Below are 20,169 nucleotides of genomic sequence, written 5' to 3'. Positions count from 1 at the left end.
GTCCGTGAGTCAGTGAAACTCGAGTTTTCATCAAGTGTCCGTGAGTCAGTGTAACTTGAGTTTTCATTGAGTGTCTGTGAGTCGGTGGAACTCGAGTTTTCATCAAAAACCTGTGAATCAGTGAAACCCGAGTTTTCATCAAAAACCAGTGAGTCAGTGAAACTCGAGTTTTCATCGAGTGTTCGTGAGTCGGTGAAACTCGAGTTTTCATCAAAAACCCGTGAGTCAGTGAAACCCGAGTTTTCATTAAAAACCCGTGAGTCAGTGAAACTCGAGTTTTCATCGAGTGTCCGTGAGTCGGTGAAACTCGAGTTTTCATCAAAAACCTGTGAATCAGTGAAACCCGAGTTTTCATCAAAAACCCGTGAGTCAGTGAAACTCGAGTTTTCATCGAGTGTCCGTGAGTCGGTGAAACTCGAGTTTTCATCGAAAACATGTGAGTCAGTGAAACTCGAGTTTTCATCAAGTGTCTGTGAGTCAGTGAAACTCGAGTTTTCATCGAGTGTCCGTGAGTCAATGAAACTCGGGTTTTCATCGAGTGTCTGTGAGTCAGTGAAACTCGAGTTTTCATCAAGTGTCCGTGAGTCAGTGAAACTCGAGTTTTGATCGAGTGTCCGTGAGTCAGTGAAAATTGAGTTTTCATCGAGTGTCTGTGAGTCGGTGGAACTCGAGTTTTCATCAAAAACCTGTGAATCAGTGAAACCCGAGTTTTCATCAAAAACCCGTGAGTCAGTGAAACTCGAGTTTTCATCAAAAACCTGTGAATCAGTGAAACCCGAGTTTTCATCAAAAACCCGTGAGTCAGTGAAACTCGAGTTTTCATCGAGTGTCCGTGAGTCAGTGAAACTCGAGTTTTCATCAAAAACCTGTGAATCAGTGAAACCCGAGTTTTCATCAAAAACCCGTGAGTCAGTGAAACTCGAGTTTTCATCGAGTGTCCGTGAGTCGGTGAAACTCGAGTTTTCATCAAAAACCAGTGAGTCACTGAAACCCGAGTTTTCATCAAAAACCTGTGAGTCAGTGAAACTCGAGTTTTCATCGAGTGTCCGTGAGTGAGTGAAACTCGAGTTTTCATCGAAAACATGTGAGTCAGTGAAACTCGAGTTTTCATCAAGTGTCCGTGAGTCAGTGAAACTCAAGTTTTCATTGAGTGTCTGTGAGTCAGTGAAACTCGAGTTTTCATCAAGTGTTCGTGAGTCGGTGAAACTCGAGTTTTCATCGAGTGTCCGTGAGTCAGTGAAACTCAAGTTTTCATCAAGTGTCCGTGAGTCAGTGGAACTCAAGTTTTCATCGAGTGTCCGTGAGTCAGTGAAACTCAAGTTTTCATCGAGTGTTCGTGACTCAGTGAAACTCGAGTTTTCATCAAGTGTCCGTGAGTCAGTGAAACTAGAGTTTTCATCAAAAACCTGTGAGTCAGTGAAACCCGAGTTTTCATCGAGTGTCTCTGAGTCAGTGGAACTCGAGTTTTCATCAAGTGTCTGTGACTCAGTGGAACTCGAGTTTTCATCGAGTGCCTATGAGTCAGTGAAACTCGAGTTTTCATCGAAAACATGTGAGTCAATGAAACTGGAGTTTTCGTCAAGTGTACATGAGTCAGTGAAACTCGTGTTTTCATCGAGTGTCCGTGAGTCAGTGGAACTCCAGTCTTCCTTGAGCACGTGTGAGTCAGTGAATTGTGATTCGTCATCAACCCGTGAGTCGGTAATACTGTAGTACCCTGTGTATCAGATTGAGTTGATATTGTTGATGTTATATTCTTAAGTGATGAATGAATCCTTGCTACCTAGAGAAAGAAACATTAGGCATTGCTGTGGTTTCAAATCAAGGTAATAAATAAGAGAAACGAAGCAAACCCCTCCAAGGCTGTGGATTAACGAGCACTTAAACCTTGTGTGTTAATGACACACACACACACACACACACACTTGAAACAGAGCAGCTCGCCGGTTGGCTGGCTGATTAACACCGTCTGTCTGGGGTTGGAGTGTGCCGCTGACACGCCGAGTTGGCTGCAGCCTCTTGTTCGCCCTCATTGTACCAAACACACCGGCTCACCTTCAAGCACACTTGGCGGCCTCTTACCCGCCAAACCTCTCTCACTACCGGCAATTACGTCTGCGTTGCGTGCGTTGCGTGCGTTGCGTGCGTGCGAGTCCCCAGCTCCAAAGTGTGCATCGTACGTGGGCTTCCCGACCACTTCAATGTCATCTCACTCCAACCTGATGATTGATTACAGCGCCCGACGCTGTTGCTCCGGGAGACAAAACAGCGTTCGGCAGTCTGGACATCATGGCCGCCCGTGCCTGGCATCTATCACACGTAAAGTGGCGGCGCTAAAACGATCATCAAAGTCAGTCATGCCTGCCTGGTACCCGTCGGCCTTGCAGCAAGGCTCTTTTTCAACGGACTTCCTGTTTGTGTGAAACCCGGAAACACATTTCAGAGTAAACATCCAAAATGGAAGAAAATCCACTTATTGGCGCTGTTGTTGTGATTAATCATCTGAGGGGACAGATGGGGGGCCGGGGGGATTAGATGGAAGAACGCGGGAAGGAGGACCCCGGTTTAAAAACGGGGAGGGTTTCATTATGGTGAGCTAGGACTGAATGGCGACGCCACCTGATTGGCTGTGGCTGTCAACCAATGGCTGAAGGAGGAAAATAACGGCAATTAGGGAGAGCCTAATACGATGGGGGAGGGGACTAATCAGACAGACGTGTTCATGAGCGACCTGTTATAGAACACATAGGATGTATTGATCAATATACTGCAGGCCATGGCTTCCATTTTGTGCATTTATTTCCATTTATTTATAATTATCCATATTGTCTATATTATTATAAATATATTATATTTAGTCCTATTTTAGGCATTATTAGTTCCATTTGTCAGATAAGTCTAAAAAGACTTTTATGACAAAGTTTTAAATTTTCAAAATTTTTTTTTTTGTAAATTAATGAGTATAAAACCGTAAATTTAAGAGAAAAAAAAATAAGTTTATTAGAATAAGGTCATAAATTTACAGAAAAAAGTCATATTTTTACAAGAATAAAGCCTTTACAAAGATAAAACCATTAATTTAGGAGAAAAAAGGGAGGAAAAAAATGACCAGAATAAAGTTGAAGAAAAGTCCGATTTTTTTCTTGTAAATTAAAAAAATATTTTTTTATAGTTTTATATTTTTATATATATATTTTAAATTTTCAATATTTTTTTTGTAAATTAATGAGTATAAAGCCGTAAATTTAAGAGAAAATAAATGTAAGTTTATTAGAATAAGGTCATAAATTTACTGAAAAAAGTCATACTTTTACAAGAATAAAGTTGTAATACAAAAAAGTAGTACATTTACAAAGATAAAGCCGTTAATTTAGGAGGAAAAAGGGAGGAAAAAAATACCAGAATAAAGTTGAAGAAAGACATAAATTTCTAATTTTTTTCTTGTAAATTAAAAAGTTATTTTTATAGTTTTAAATTTTCAAGAATTTTTTTTTTATAAATTAATGAGTATAAAACCGTAAATTTAAGAGAACATTTTTTTTACATTTATTAGAATAAGGTCATAAATTTACAGAAAAAAATCATACTTTTACAAGAATAAAGTTGTAATACAAAAAAGTAGTACAATAACAAAGATAAAGCCATTAATTTAGAAGGAAAAAGGGAGGAAAAAAATACCAGAATAAAGTTGAAGAAAAGTCATAAATTTCCGATTTTTTTCTTGTAAATTAAAAAAATATTTTTATAGTTTTATAGTTTTAAATTTTCAATATTTTTTTTTTCTAAATTAATGAGTATAAAGCGGTAAATTTAAGAGAAAAAATGTACGTTTATTAGAATAAGATCATAAATTTACAGAAAAAGTCATTCTTTTACAAGGAGGAAAAAGGGAGGAAAAAAATTACCAAAATAAAGTTGAAGAAAGTCATAAATTTCCGATTTTTTTTCTTGTAAATTAAAAAATTATTTTTATAGTTTTATAGTTTTAAATTTTCAATTTAATTTTTTAAATTAATGAGTATAAAGCCATAAATTGAAGACAAAAAAAATTTAACTTTATTAGAATAAGGTCATAAATTTACAGAAAAAGTCATTCTTTTACAAGAATAAAGTTGTAATAGAAAAATAGTACATTTACAATGATAAAGCCGTTAATTTAGGAGGAAAAGGGGAGGAAAAAAATACCAGAATAAAGTTGAAGAAAGACATAAATTTCTGATTTTTTTCTTGTAAATTAAAACATTATTTTTATAGTTTTGAATTTTCAATAATTTTTTTTGTAAATTAATGAGTATAAAGCCGTAAATTTAAGAGAAAAAAAATGTACGTTTATTAGAATAAGGTCATAAATTTACAGAAAAAGTCATTCTTTTACAAGAATAAAGTTGTAATAGAAAAATAGTACATTTACAAAGATAAAGCCGTTAATTTAGGAGGAAAAAGGGAGGAAAAAATTACCAGAATAAAGTTGAAGAAAGACATAAATTTCTAATTTTTTTCTTGTAAATTAAAAAGTTATTTTTATAGTTTTAAATTTTCAAGAATTTTTTTTTTATAAATTCATGAGTATAAAACCGTAAATTTAAGAGAACATTTTTTTTACATTTATTAGAATAAGGTCATAAATTTACAGAAAAAAATCATACTTTTACAAGAATAAAGTTGTAATACAAAAAAGTAGTACAATAACAAAGATAAAGCCATTAATTTAGGAGGAAAAAGGGAGGAAAAAAATACCAGAATAAAGTTGAAGAAAAGTCATAAATTTCCGATTTTTTTCTTGTAAATTAAAAAAATATTTTTATAGTTTTATAGTTTTAAATTTTCAATATTTTTTGTAAATTAATGAGTATAAAGCGGTAAATTTAAGAGAAAAAAATGTACGTTTATTAGAATAAGATCATAAATTTACAGAAAAAGTCCTTCTTTTACAAGGAGGAAAAAGGGAGGAAAAAAATTACCAAAATAAAGTTGAAGAAAGACATAAATTTCCGATTTTTTTTCTTGTAAATTAAAAAATTATTTTTATAGTTTTAAATTTTCAATTAAATTTTTTAAATTAATGAGTATAAAGCCGTAAATTGAAGACAAAAAAAATGTAACTTTATTAGAATAAGGTCATAAATTTACAGAAAAAAGTCATTCTTTTACAAGAATAAAGTTGTAATACAAAAAAAGTTGTACATTTACAAAGATAAAGCCGTTAATTTAGGAGAAAAAAGGGGCGGAAAAAATTTACCAAAATAAAGTTGATGAAAAAAAAGTCATAAATTTCTGACTTTTTTCTTGTGAATTCAAAAATTATTGAAATTATTTTTTAAAAACTTTTTTTTTACTACACATTTCTGTCTTTATGCTTCACTGATAAGCTTGGCTTCAAGTGATTATTCCATGCTTTATGATGTCCAAACTGAATCTAGCAGACATATTTCATAATTTTATCCACTTCATGAAAGCAATGCACCGCATCTTCCACTTTGCAACGTTTCTACCACACATTTGCCCCATTTTTTTCCTCACCCCTTATTGTCACGTGCGGGATGCCTATGCGGTCTTCTTGGACGTGAGGTAACTGCGGGAGTAGAAATGAGCGAAGAGGACGATGAGGCTGAAAGAGTACGCCAACACAACCATGTTCATGGTGTCCGGGAAGTCGCAGTCGGCAAACAGGTTGTATGCCGTGTGGATGCTTACGATGAAGAATTGAACCTTGGAAGAGAGAAAAACAGAGAATAGTTGATCAAGACATATATAAGACATTTTCCAGTCAGCCAATATTTCTGATCGAGACAAAAATAATTATACTGCATCAAGGGCTGGCTTTGAATTGAATAAAAATCCACTGAACTAATTTTTCGAAAAACAACCCCTTCAGTAGCTTCTTTGGTTATCGAAACATGGATCATACCAAAAGAAAGACTAGACTCCCATTTTTTATCAGAAAAAAAAATTGTTTCTACCTTCTTTGGTAATCAGCAGAAGAACATAGATAAGTTTCAGGAAAATTTCAGTTCCCAACTACAATTTTTTTTTGTGTATGTACGTATATGTATTTGTTGCTTTTGCGATAACTCCAATATTTTAACAACTATACAAATATAAACATGAACTATTTACAATCTTCACATGTAGAACTGAAATATGCGTTGCACGCGTGCACGTGCATGCGCTCAAATTTCGACTTAAAATTGCTCTGAAGGGAAATCCGTTTATACTGGAAAGTTGTGTCATCACCTCCTTTTGCCGATTAGCACAAAAAAAAACTCAGTGAAGTCGAGAGAACATGTACTATCATGCTTGAATACAGTTTGCGGAGTACCCCAGGGGTCAACATTGGAACCGCTGTTGTTCATTTTTATGTATGAATGACATATGTTTATTACACTTAAAACAATGTTTTAAGTGTAATAAACAGTTTCATGGAGACTTCCAATTTGACAACACAAAAGTAGCAGCTTCTCTACACACACACACACACACACACACAGTTCCAGGTCAGCAAATTGTGCAGCCAAGTGTCAATGAAGAAGTTTTGCGGGTCACCACTGAGGTCACCAGAATTATTGTTACATCATGGCAGTCAGCCACCGTACTGACCTACAATGATGGCAAGACAAACACCAGCGGTCAGCACCGTGAAAGAAAACAGATGGTCCAGTAGTTGGCGGAGGAGCTGAGCCGCGACTCATAACATAACAAGCGCCCCGACAGAACAATGGGCAACCAATCAGGAGGCGGTCGCCCACCCAAGCCACTTAGAGCGCATTACACAGAAGTAGACCCCCTTGTTCAAATGCGGCTAACTGACCCCACATGGACACTTTAACTGGAGGATACCATTTCTCTAGATTAGAAAAGAGGAGTTCTAGCACTTACTGCATGCTAGACCTGGTCCACTTTGAAAACCACTAGGTTTAGACCTCTCAAATCTGGACTGGATTAATCTACAAACCCTAAAGATTCATTTAAGATTCATTTAAAAATATGATGAGCTATCTATCTATCTATATATCTATCTGTGCTAATATTAGCATGCTAACACCTAGCATGATAGTGTAAAATGTTTATATATGTGCCTACCCATGAAAATAGCCTTAAAAATGCTAGTATGCTAACACATAGCATGATAGTGGAAATTGTTTATATATGTGCCTACCCGTGAAAATAGCCTTAAAAATGCTAGTATGCTAACACATAGCATGATAGTGTAAAATGTTTATATATGTGCCTACCCATGAAAATAGCCTTAAAAATGCTAGTATGCTAACACATAGCATGATAGTGGAAATTGTTTATATATGTGCCTACCCGTGAAAATAGCCTTAAAAATGCTAGTATGCTAACACATAGCATGATAGTGGAAATTGTTTATATATGTTCCTACCCGTGAAAATAGCCTCAAAAATGCTAGTATGCTAACACATAGCATTGTAGTAATAAGTGTTTATATATGTGCCTACCCATGAAAATAGCCTTAAAAATGCTAGTATGCTAACACATAGCATGATAGTAGTAAGTGTTTATATATGTCTATCCATGAAAATAGCCTTAAAAATGCTAGTATGCTAACACATAGCATGATAGCAGTAAGTGTTTATATATGTCTATCCATGAAAATAGCCTTAAAAATGCTAGTATGCTAACACATAGCATGATAGCAGTAAGTGTTTATATATGTCTATCCATGAAAATAGCCTTAAAAATGCTAGTATGCTAACAAATAGCATGATAGTAGTAAGTGTTTATATATGTGCCTACCAATGAAAATACCCTTAAAAAATGCTAGTATGCTAACACATAGCATGATAGTGGAAATTGTTTATATATGTGCCTACCCATGAAAATAGCCTTTAAATATGCTAGTATGCTAACACATAGCATGGTAGTAATAAGTGTTTATATATGTGCCTACCCATGAAAATAGCCTTAAAAAATGCTAGTATGCTAACACATAGCATTGTAGTAATAAGTGTTTATATATGTGCCTACCCATGAAAATAGCCTTTAAAAATGCTAGTATGCTAACACATAGCATGGTAGTAGTAAGTGTTTATATATGTGCCTACCCATGAAAATAGCCTTAAAAATGCTAGTATGCTAACACATAGCATGGTAGTAGTAAGTGTTTATATATGTGCCTACCCATGAAAATGGCCTTAAAAATGCTAGTATGCTAACACATAGCATGGTAGTAGTCAGTGTTTATATATGTGCCTACCCATGAAAATAGCCTTAAAATGCTAGTATGCTAACACATAACATGGTAGTAGTAAGTGTTTATATATGTGCCTACCCATGAAAATAGCCTTTAAATATGCTAGTATGCTAACACAAAGCATGGTAGTGGTAAGTGTTTATATATGTGCCTACCCATGAAAATAGACTTAAAAATGCTAGTATGCTAACTCATAACATGGTAGTAGTAAGTGTTTATATATGTGCCTACCCATGAAAATAGCCTAAAAATGCTAGTATGCTAACACATAACATGGTAGTAGTAAGTGTTTATATATGTGCCTACCCATGAAAATAGCCTTAAAAATGCTAGTATGCTAACACATAGCATGGTAGTAGTAAGTGTTTACATATGTGCCTACCCATGAAAATAGGCTTAAAAAATGCTAGTATGCTAACACATAGCATGATAGTAGTAAGTGTTTATATATGTCTATCCATGAAAATAGCCTTAAAAATGCTAGTATGCTAACACATAGCATGGTAGTAGTAAGTGTTTATATATGTGCCTACCCATGAAAATGGCCTTAAAAATGCTAGTATGCTAACACATAGCATGGTAGTAGTAAGTGTTTATATATGTGCCTACCCATGAAAATGGCCTGTTTCAAGGCTAGAAGTACACACAATGGTACATTTGTACTAACCAGCTGCAGGATGGTGAGGTAGCGTTTCCACCACAGGTACTTTGTCATACTTGGTCCCAACGCTGCGAGAGCGTAGTAGAGGTACATCACCACGTGAACCAAGGAGTTGATCAGGCCAATCAGGAACGCTACGGTCACATGTGACGACAACATGAGTACACACCCATTACTGACCTCTGTTATGGTACGCATGTACTCACACTGGCCCCCGGCCACGTATTTGACCCCTGCCCACCAGTTAAAGATCATGGTGGTGTGATGGTAGACATGCAGGAAGGTCAGCTGGTTGTTCTTTTTCCTCAGAATGAAAAACATCTGATGTCGACATTTCCATAAGTACACACACCCGAGAAGGTTGCGTCTCCCAGTCTTGTCGTACTTACTGTGTCGCTCAGCTCCACCACTTTGGAGAAGTAAAACCACCAGCACACTCTGGCCATCTATAGATGACACGACACACGTTGTTAGTCTTTAAGTTAGCGACTATAGCGTACAGAAGAAGCGATATTACCCTCATAGCCAACGGACTTTCACTGTAGTCGACCGGCTGGCACAGAAGACTGTATCTGGACAACCAGGAAGCTGCTGTGAACTGCCGAGAAAAACATCTCCTGACTTTTCCTTCCTCGCAAAATATCAACGCAACACATCAGCCATGAAAAGCCAATCTAAGACCCTCACAGTCCACGTGTAGACCGGTACTGTGGTTTAGACACAACCCAGTCTACATAAATTCTATTTGAAACCTTCAACAACGTAAACATTTTCATGCAGTTTTAGTGTAAGTCAGAACTCATAGCACCTGAATCAGCAAGGGGCGTTGCAAGTGACGGAGAGTGTCCTACGACTGAGACGTAACTGGGACTGGGAGACATAATAGAATGGAGGTTGACTTTACACTGTACTTCCTCAGAGTACTACGTATTTTCCCTCCACCTTCAAGTAATGTAGAAAACTGGAAAGGGACGTTGCAAGGGAAGGAGAAACAGGGAGGAAAAAGTCTACCAGTTTATCCAGTACGTTGCTTAATTACCGCTGTCCATGTCATAGGAGTAGTAGTAAGTGTTTACGTATATATGTGCCTACCCATGAAAATAGCCTTAAAAAAACACTACGTTTTAGTGTAAGTCGGAACTCATAGCACCTGAATCAGCAAGGGGCGTTGCAAGTGAGGGAGAGTGTCCTACGACTGAGACGGAACTGGGACTGGGAGACGCAATAGAATGGAGGTTGACTTTATGCTTTTTCCTCCACCTTCAAGTAACGTAGAAAACTGGAAAGGGACGTTGCAAGGGAAGGAGAGACAGGGAGGAAGAAGTCTACCCGTGAAACCAGGACGTTGCTTAGTTACCACTGTCCATGTCATAGGAGTAGTAGTGTTTATATATGTGCCTACCCATGAAAATAGCCTTAAAAAATGCTAGTATGCTAATACATAGCATGATAGTGGAAACTGTTTATATATGTGCCTACCCATGAAAATAACTAAAAAAAATGCTAGTATGCTAACACATAGCATGGTAGTAGTAAGTGTTTATATATGTGCCTACCCATGAAAATAGCCTTAAAAAAACACTACGTTTTAGTGTAAGTCGGAACTCATAGCACCTGAATCAGCAAGGGGCGTTGCAAGTGAGGGAGAGTGTCCTACGACTGAGACGTAACTGGGACTGGGAGACGCAATAGAATGGAGGTTGACTTTATGCTGTCCTTTCTCAGAGTACTACGGATTTTTCCTCCACCTTCAAGTAACGTAGAAAACTGGAAAGGGACGTTGCAAGGGAAGGAGAGACAGGGAGGAAGAAGTCTACCCGTGAAACCAGGACGTTGCTTAGTTACCACTGTCCATGTCATAGGAGTAGTAGTGTTTATATATGTGCCTACCCATGAAAATAGCCTTAAAAAATGCTAGTATGCTAATATATAGCATGATAGTGGAAACTGTTTATATATGTGCCTAGCCATGAAAATAACTAAAAAAAAATGCTAGTATGCTAACACATAGCATGGTAGTCGTAAGTATTTATATATGTGCCTACCCGTGAAAATAGCCTTAAAAATGCTAGTATGCTAACACATAGCATGGTAGTCGTAAGTGTTTATATATGTGCCTACCCATGAAAATAGCCTTAAAAAATGCTAGTATGCTAACAGATAGCATGGTAGTAGTAAGTGTTTATATATGTGTCTATCCATGAAAATAGCCTTAAAAAATGCTAGTATGCTAACACATAGCATGGTTGACTTTATGCTGTCCTTCCTCAGAGTACTACGTATTTTTCCTCCACCTTCACGTAACGCAGAAAACTGGAAAGGACATTGCAAGGGAAGGAGAGAAACCAGTGAAACCAGTACACTCCTTAGTTACCACTGCCTATGTCATAGGATCAGATCCTTTCACATGTTCAAGGATACCACCATTACCCTGAATGATAATTGTGACAGTTCTCCACCTTCAAGTAACATAGAAAACTGGAAAGGACGTTGCAAGGGAAGGAGAGAAACCAGTGAAACCAGTATGCTCCTTAGTTACCACTGTCCATGTCATAGGATCAGATCCTTTCACATGTTCAAGGATACCATCATTACCCTGAATTATAATTGTGACAGTTCTCCACCTTCAAGTAACATAGAAAACTGGAAAGGACGTTGCAAGGGAAGGAGAGAAACCAGTGAAACCAGTATGCTCCTTAGTTACCACTGTCCATGTCATAGGATCAGATCCTTTCACATGTTCAAGGATACCATCATTACCCTGAATGATAATTGTGACAGTTCTCCACCTTCAAGTAACATAGAAAACTGGAAAGGACGTTGCAAGGGAAGGAGAGAAACCAGTGAAACCAGTATGCTCCTTAGTTACCACTGTCTATGTCATAGGATCAGATCCTTTCACATGTTCAAGGATACCATCATTACCCTGAATGATAATTGTGACAGTTCTCCACCTTCAAGTAACATAGAAAACTGGAAAGGACGTTGCAAGGGAAGGAGAGAAACCAGTGAAACCAGTATGCTCCTTAGTTACCACTGTCTATGTCATAGGATCAGATCCTTTCACATGTTCAAGGATACCATAATTACCCTGAATGATAATTGTGACAGTTCTCCACCTTCAAGTAACATAGAAAACTGGAAAGGACGTTGCAAGGGAAGGAGAGAAACCAGTGAAACCAGTACGCTCCTTAGTTACCACTGCCTATGTCATAGGATCAGATCCTTTCACATGTTCAAGGATACCACCATTACCCTGAATGATAATTGTGACAGTTCTCCACCTTCAAGTAACATAGAAAACTGGAAAGGACGTTGCAAGGGAAGGAGAGAAACCAGTGAAAACAGTACGCTCCTTAGTTACCACTGTCTATGTCATAGGATCAGATCCTTTCACATGTTCAAGGATACCATAATTACCCTGAATGATAATTGTGACAGTTCTCCACCTTCAAGTAACATAGAAAACTGGAAAGGACGTTGCAAAGGTTGCTCGGTACCTCGTGGAACATGTATGCAGACAGGCAGACCATGGCCGAATTGTAAAGGATCAAGACCAGCTTGAGGTTGACCGGTTGCCTGTTTGCCATCAGCTTTGGCCCCGCCCATATAAGCAGCAGGTAGCACAGGAAGATAGCGCTGATGGGTGCAGGGGAGTAGACCAGCAGCCAGTTATCTGTTCTCTTATCTGCAACAAACAGGAACAATGTCTTTCTTTGCTCCCAATGGCTCGGAAATGAAAGCATACCTCCATTGTCCAGAATTCCCTGGTAGAAGATTTGAGCTTTTTGCCACATGGCGATCACCTGATGACCCTGAAGAAGAAATGACACATGATGCTACAAATTAAACAGAAAGAAAAACTTTGTAGTCTTGAATGCAATACCTAGCATAACAATGTGATGATGGGTGTGTGGGTTTATTTGACACACACATGTGATAGTGCTGCCATCTAGTGTTGGCTCCACACATGGCAACATTTCCCCCTTTCACTGACTGGCAACCTAAAGGCGTCGACATCGCTCGCTCTTTGTATTTGCCCTGCAACTTTTTTTGGAAATCCTTTTCATCAATATTCTCGGGGCAATATTATTATTATTATGTTATTACTATATGTTGACTCTACAGTCGTCTTCGGGATATCCTCTTATTTCCTGGAAATCAATGATTTCCTGTTTGGTGGTATGTTAGCAGTCTTATTGAAACACAAACGTGACAAAAATCAAATTAAAATTTAAATAAATTGACTTCTTTTTTTTACTTAAACTGTATTAGGAAAGCAGGAAGTGAACAAATGTAACAGTTACTGATTGTAAAAGTACCAGATGGAGGGGTAGGATTTAATGAGCTATGCTTCACCTCAAAGTCCCGCTAAGTTTAAATAAATAAATAAATAAAATAAAATAAAAAAACTTAAATTGTATTAGGAAAGCAGGAAGTGAACAAATGTAACAGTTACTGATTGTAAAAGTACCAGATGGAGGGGTAGGATTTAATGAGCTATGCTTCACCTCAAAGTCCCGCTAAGTTTAAATAAATAAATAAATAAATAAATAAATAAAATTTTAAAAATAACTTAAATTGTGTTAGGAAAGCAGGAAGTGAACAAATGTAACAGTTACTGATTGTAAAAGTACCAGATGGAGGGGTAGGATTTAATGAGCTATGCTTCACCTCAAAGTCCCGCTAAGTTTAAATAAATAAATGAAAATAATTTAAAAATATTTAAAAAATTATAAAACATTTATTTAAAAAAAAGTAAATTATATTAGGAAAGCAGGAAGTGAACAAATGTAACAGTTACTAATTGTAAAAGTACCAGATGGAGGGGTAGGATTTAATAAGCTTTGCTTCACCTCAAAGTCCCGCTAAGTTTAAATAAATAAACAAACAAACAAACAAACAAACAAACAAACAAATAAATAAATAAATAAATACAATTTAAGAATTTAATAAAAAAAAATATATAAAAAAAACTTACATTTGTTCACTTCCTGCTTTCCTAACATAATTTAACAGTTACTGATTGTAAAAGTACCAGATGGAGGGGTAGGATTTAATAAGCTTTGCTTCTTCCTACTCCTTTTGGACATGTGGAACTGTGAACTGATTGTGTGATGCATTCAATTGCAATCTGATGCATGTTAAAGTGAAATAAAACCATTACCATTACCAAGTGATACGTAGTATTCTGGTCACTAGGTGGCAGCAATGACACAAAACATCGACACTAGCAAGAAGAAACAAATTTGAGGCTAACTTTGCTAGCTAGCAGCCATCTCAGGTCCCTGCAGCATAGGAGTTGCACATTGCGATGTAAACAAAGACCAATATGAGTCTAAATGTGACTATAGGGTTGTTATTTCCTGTCTACAGGGCCGAAGCAGCGATATGAACGAAGTTACTAGTTGGGGGTTACAAGAATAAAGTCTAAATAGTACAGAAGTAAAAAAAAATGAAAAGAAAACAAGATCAGCTGATTTTGGACAAGTGGATGTACCTCCATTTTGGCTCCGATGGCTTGGCTTTCCTTGTCAGTCCGAAGTGTGAGACATCCCAAGTAGATCTTCAGCAGCATTGGGCTAATCCACCCTCCGTGTGTGTGTGTGTGGGGGGGGGGTGAGAGAGAGAGAGAAAGAGAGAGAGAGACTACCTCCCTGACATATGGTGACTTGCAGGGCAAGCCTGTTAAATCCCATCTGACAGTCTAAACCCATCTCGTTTTTTTTGTTTTTTTTTTTGTTAGTCAGCACATTTCCTGTTTGTGTTTTCATAACAGGACGAGTCGTCTAGTCCGTGAAGGTATCGGTATGCATGACAATGACAATGATTGGAAGACACTCAACCGAAACTCTCCACGCCGGGCATCGCGCGCCTGCCTTGCATAGCTGCAGATTGCATAAATCAGGTAAGAAGGAGACGACATGTATGTAGCATGTAGCACTACCAAGCATCAAAGCGTACCTAAACAAGTTTCATATTTCACAAAAATAAAAACCGTACAAGTGTGTTTGTAAGATTTACAGCTTTGGGACGTTCCACGTTGTAGGATAGAACGAGGCTCCGAAGGAAGTGGAAGAACTGGATTGGAATGTGAGGAAAGTGAGCAAACCGCCCGTACGAGATGCTTGGAAACGTTCCAAGAGACGTTAGAAAAAAAACGGCGGCGGTGCCGATGGACGGTCACGCGTGTCTAAATGACATGCGAGCTTCTGTGACAGTTTGGACCGGAAAGGCGTGACCGGGAATGGAGGTCATGGCATACAGGAGATGGTTCATAACACACATCATACACGCCGCAGAAGAAGAACACGTAGCAGGAGGGATCCGTGCCTTTCACATTGGAAGCCATATGTAGTCAACAATACTTTAGTGGGTATTTAAATATAAATAAATCTTAATTTTAGGCCTCCCATAATCACACGTTGTACTGGTTCCCCTAAGTGTGCTACGTTGGGGAAATGTTTTAATAAAAATAAAGTAAATAAGTTGTTATTTTCCAAGAATAACGGCATAGTATGAGGGAAAATAATGTTTAAAAATTTTTAAAAATGACTATTGGGGAAAATTAGGTCGGTAAAAAAGTTATAATGTCACAAAAATAAAGGCAAAATATTATGAAAATAAAGAAAAACATCAGAAGTATAAATAAATAGCTGTGATTGTGAATAAAGTCAAAATATGAAGATGAAAAGGTTGGAGGAAATGGAGGAGAAATTAAAATAAAAAAATATTATAAAAAAACATTATTAATAAAAAATATTATATATATATAAAATATTATTATATTATTATTTAAAAATATTACCAGATGAACATTTACAAAACAAGTTGAAATATTTTAGACAATTGAACAGCAAAAATGAAGTACAGTTAGAATTATAAGAAAAAAGTTTTCCCAAAATAACGGCATAGTATAAAGGAAAATAAGTTTCTAGCATAATGTTGAAATAGTTTTTTTAAAAAATGACTTTATGGTGGAAAATTAGGTCGGTAAAAAAGTTATACTGTCACAAGAATAAAGGCAAAATATTATGAAAATGAAGAAAAACATCAGAAATAGAAAGAAATAGCTGTGATTGAGAATAAAGTCAAAATATGAAGATGAAAAGGTTGGAGGAAATTGAGGAAAAAATTAAATAAAAAAATATTATAAAAAATATTATATATATAAAAAATTATTATATTATTATTAAAAAATATTACCAGATGAACATTTACAAAACAAGTTGAAATATTTTAGACAATTGAAGAGCAAAAATGAAGTATAGTTAGAATTATAAGAAAAAAGTTATTTTCCCAGAATAACGGCATAGTGTAAAGGAAAATAATTTTTCTAGCATAATGTTGAAATAGTTTTTAAAAAAATGACTTTATGGGGGAAAATTAGGTTGGTAAAAAAGTTATACTGTCACAAGAATAAAGGCAAAATATTATGAAAAAAAAGAAAAACATCAGAAATAGAAAGAAATAGCTGTGATTGAGAATAAAGTCAAAATATGAAGATGAAAAGGTTGGAGGAAATTGAGGAAAAATTTAAATGAAAATAAATTATATTACAAAAATATTAATAATAAAAATATTATATATATATAATATTATTATATTATTATTTAAAAATATTACCAGATGAACATTTACACAACTTAACACACACTGCAGTTTTAAAAGAAAGCTTTTATTATGAAGGGAGGAAATAAATCCAAGGTCCATGACCCCCTAAAGATAATTATATTGAATGTTTCCCCCCTATGTTACTAAAATAACATTATTTTTCCTATTATTAAAAATAATTCATATTATTCTCCTACAAATGCACCTACTTTTATTTTCTTGTTAAAATGTGGCTTTCTTCTTTTAATATTTTCATGTCCAATTCTACTTTCCAAATGTGCCACCGACTACACAAATGGCCCCTGGGGCCACACTTTGCACACCCCTGTTCTATCCTACGCAATGCCGCAAACCGTATTGACGTGGGGCGGCGCCCCAGAAATGAATACATTGTGACGAGTCCCGGGCTGACGAGCCAATAAGGAAAAGGAACAACCTTGACCCAGAAAGAGGCTGCAGGGGGCGTCAGCGGGGAAGCAGCACCTAAGAGTCCACTCTGTGGATCCGCACACATCCATCTGCAGGCTCCTGCGGCCAGGTTTCAAACTGGAGACTTCATTACTGGGAGCACACGGATTGGAACTCTGTAGCTACTGCTTCCACACAAACATACACAGGGGGATCGTTGCCATAAGGAACGCTGACGAGGAGGCGGATGATGATGATGATGATGGTGGCGACACCGAGAGCGATGGCGTGGATGTTTAGTCGTGCTCGGCGTGAAGCGTAATGACGGGTAGCGCGGTGGTGTAGTTGGCGTGATGCGGTTGTGTGTCATTCTTCATCACGATGTCGCTCACGATTGTGCCATTCGCCTGCGGAACATGAAATATAAAGTCACGGACCGCCACCCGTTATTGGTAGTATTGTAGTATCGGTATCGGATGGCGTGGCTCATACGTACATTGTTTACGATCTCACGGAATAAGGAAGCTAAGCTCCCGAGCGCGACAAAGAAAAGGAAAGTTGGAAGTGAAAATGAAGATCATTCATTCTGATTTTCCAAGGCATATAGATTATTATCTTCTATGGTTATATAAACACAGACGCTACCAAAATAAAGATTAGACTCTGGTCTTTCATCAGAAGAAAAAATCTTGTCTCTACCTTTTCCCATTCTTTAGTAATCAGCAGTAGAACAGAGGGAAGTTTCAGGAAAATATCAGTTCCTGACTAAAAAAAAAAAAAGGGAGAAAACCAGCCAACATTTTGGCTTTTTTGGATCTTTTGATTTGCATTTGAGGCCTTTATATTCCCGATGCCCTTCCTGATGAATACCAGTGATGCTTACTAGTGGAGATTCGAACCCGGGGTGTTTGCTCTAAAGTCCAGAATGCTAACCACTGTTCGCATTTCAAGCAAAACACAAATATATTTTTCTTTTGTGGCAGCTGAAATATGTAAACAACTAATCAAATCTAAAAAAAATATATTTTGGGGATGGTAATAAAGTCGAAATACGTCTTTGCTATTGCTAATGAATGAATGCTAATGAATGCTAAGAAGAATCCCAGGAAGTATCTACTTCAAAATAAAAGCACAGCTTGTAGTTCATGTTTTTTAATCTAAACAGCGTATATGACGTGGAAGAAGATATCATAAGCAGCTGTGTAGTCCGAGGAAACCTAGCTAGCATGTTAGCATTGGTACGTGCTAGTACTCACCCGACAGTTGCATATATCCTTCTGATAGGTGGCTCTGATGGCGGCCTCTACGTAGGGGTAGTGCAGGAAGCTGTAGGGCAGCACTATGTGAAACGTGAGGAGACCACACCTGGACAAAAAAAAAAAAAAAAAAATTCTCGGAAATCCGGAATTTTTTTTCGGAATAGATGGCGGATTAGCCAAGACCGTGAGTGACGCCCCCGAACCATCTCTCCTCGTTTGCTTAGCTGTGATCTCCTTGACATGTCTTGCAACCAAGAAATGTTGGGAGAGGGAGTACCACAAGCTACCCAGTATGCCTTGCGGCAGGAATATTTTGGTAGATGGCTTTTGTTGTACTGGCTACAATCGCAATGCAAGTCAAGTTGCCAGATAAAACACCTGACAGGCCCCAATTTGCGGAAAAAATGTAATAATATTTTAATCGAGTGGTTAGCGCATAGACCTCACAGCTAGGAGACCAGGTTCAATTCCACCCTCGGCCATCTCTGTGTGGAGTTTGCATGTTCTCCTCATGCATGTGTGGGTTTTCTCCGGCTACTCCGGTTTCCTCCCACATTCCAAAAAACATGCTAGGTTAATTAGCGACTCCATATTGTATGAATATATTATGAATGTGAGTGTGAATGGTTGTTTGTCTATATGTGCCCTGTGATTGGCTGGCCACCAGTCCAGGGTGTACCCCGCCTCTCGCCTTGAAGACAGCTGGGATAGGCTCCGGCAACCCCCGCGACCCTCGTGAGGAAAAGTGGTAGAAAATGAATGAATGAATGAGTTCTCCTCCTATTTTGTGTGGAAGTGGTAACTTTTTGGCTTCTTATTTTGTCTTTCTGCACCCTTGGCCATCTTAGTCTGGAGTTTGCATGTTCTCCCCGTGCATGTGTGGGTTTTCTCCGGGTACTCCGGTTTCCTCCCACATTCCAAAAACATGCTAGGTTAATTAGCGACTCCATATTGTCCATAGGTATGAATGTGAGTGTGTATGGTTGTTTGTCTATATGTGCCCTGTGATTGTGTTGAAATGAAGCCCCATCTTCTCACCTGTCATAGACGAGGAAGTCATCTTTGTCGGCCTCCAGCGCCTCCCACACGTCTTCTTGAAAGGGAGTCTGCTGGTACACCGGAACACCAGGGGGCGCTCTCCTCTTCAGCTCCCAGTACATGGCTCTGGACAGAGGCTCCCGCTCGTTGACGATGACGAAGGACACCTCCGTCAGGTTGCTGCGTGTCAGCTTGTCACGCAGGCCGCCTATCCTGCAGGACGGAGACACGGATGAGTCCGACACCCTGAAGGTACCTTTCACCTTAACCGGTTTTAGCTTCATTGAGGACTCCAGTATGAATGTGAGTCCTGGATGTCCTTACTTGGAAGCCTGAGTGAGGCAGAACTGTCAGCTGGCCTTCAGCAGCGCCACCACCGCCACGTTTCCCAGCAGCTCCTGCATGGGAACCTTTCCTTCGATGTCCCATAGGGGGGCGGGCTTGCAGATCCTGGAGCCGGCCGTCTCTCTCTCTACTGGCAGACTGGGATGGGAGGCCCACAGCAGGCCTGGCATGGCCGCACACATCCAGAAGAGCAAGTGGGTCAACATTGCCTCCCTGGATGCTGAAACTAAACCATCAAGGAAAAAACGATATGGATCAGGAATTAAAAACAAAGACTTTTATTATTTAGATCAATCTCACCTCTGTTGTACGCTCGCTGTCCTTTGACCCAATCACACGCTTCCATCTCGGCCCTTTTAAAAGCCTCTTTAATAGCCTCCTCCCCCGAATGAAACAAAGGAGGCGGAGCTTGGCGGTACACAAACAGCCTGACACGTGTGTGTCTTTTGCTTGACCAAGTCCAACGTCCATGCAATGTGCTCAGTGTCCCTGTATGTTTCACTGACCACAAACCTAACCAAATATTTATTAGTTGGACAGTGGAACCTGTGGGAAACAGTGGAATGTCATTAGAGCCCTCTAGACATGAAATAACACCCCTATAGTAATCTTTACTCTTCTTTTATCCA

The 20,169-nt window shown here is 38.0% G+C and overlaps 2 protein-coding genes across 2 annotated transcripts; both read right to left on the bottom strand.

The window, feature by feature from the left end:
• Window positions 1-5,293: 5,293 nt before the first annotated feature.
• elovl8a (ELOVL fatty acid elongase 8a) lies at window positions 5,294-15,512 on the bottom strand. The gene is made up of 8 exons (XM_058067242.2): window positions 14,377-15,512; window positions 12,625-12,691; window positions 12,377-12,564; window positions 9,394-9,474; window positions 9,266-9,322; window positions 9,083-9,197; window positions 8,883-9,010; window positions 5,294-5,709 (listed from the first exon to the last, which is right to left on the bottom strand). The coding sequence occupies exons 1-8, from the start codon at window positions 14,452-14,454 to the stop codon at window positions 5,545-5,547; spliced, it is 879 nt and encodes a 292-aa protein (XP_057923225.2). The 5' UTR covers window positions 14,455-15,512; the 3' UTR covers window positions 5,294-5,544.
• Window positions 15,513-16,533: 1,021 nt separating this feature from the next.
• On the bottom strand, window positions 16,534-19,903 carry selenop2 (selenoprotein P2). The gene is made up of 5 exons (XM_058067245.2): window positions 19,841-19,903; window positions 19,520-19,766; window positions 19,196-19,408; window positions 18,155-18,263; window positions 16,534-17,305 (listed from the first exon to the last, which is right to left on the bottom strand). The coding sequence occupies exons 1-5, from the start codon at window positions 19,884-19,886 to the stop codon at window positions 17,195-17,197; spliced, it is 726 nt and encodes a 241-aa protein (XP_057923228.2). The 5' UTR covers window positions 19,887-19,903; the 3' UTR covers window positions 16,534-17,194.
• Window positions 19,904-20,169: the final 266 nt, after the last annotated feature.

The sequence above is a fragment of the Doryrhamphus excisus genome, linkage group LG6, assembly GCF_037039965.1.
Source record: "Doryrhamphus excisus strain RoL-2023G ecotype Guam linkage group LG6, RoL_Dexc_Guam_v1.1, whole genome shotgun sequence".
Classification (NCBI taxonomy): domain Eukaryota; kingdom Metazoa; phylum Chordata; class Actinopteri; order Syngnathiformes; family Syngnathidae; genus Doryrhamphus; species Doryrhamphus excisus.
Note: the sequence above shows the minus strand (reverse complement) of the source record. Positions and strands in the feature narration are given on the sequence as shown.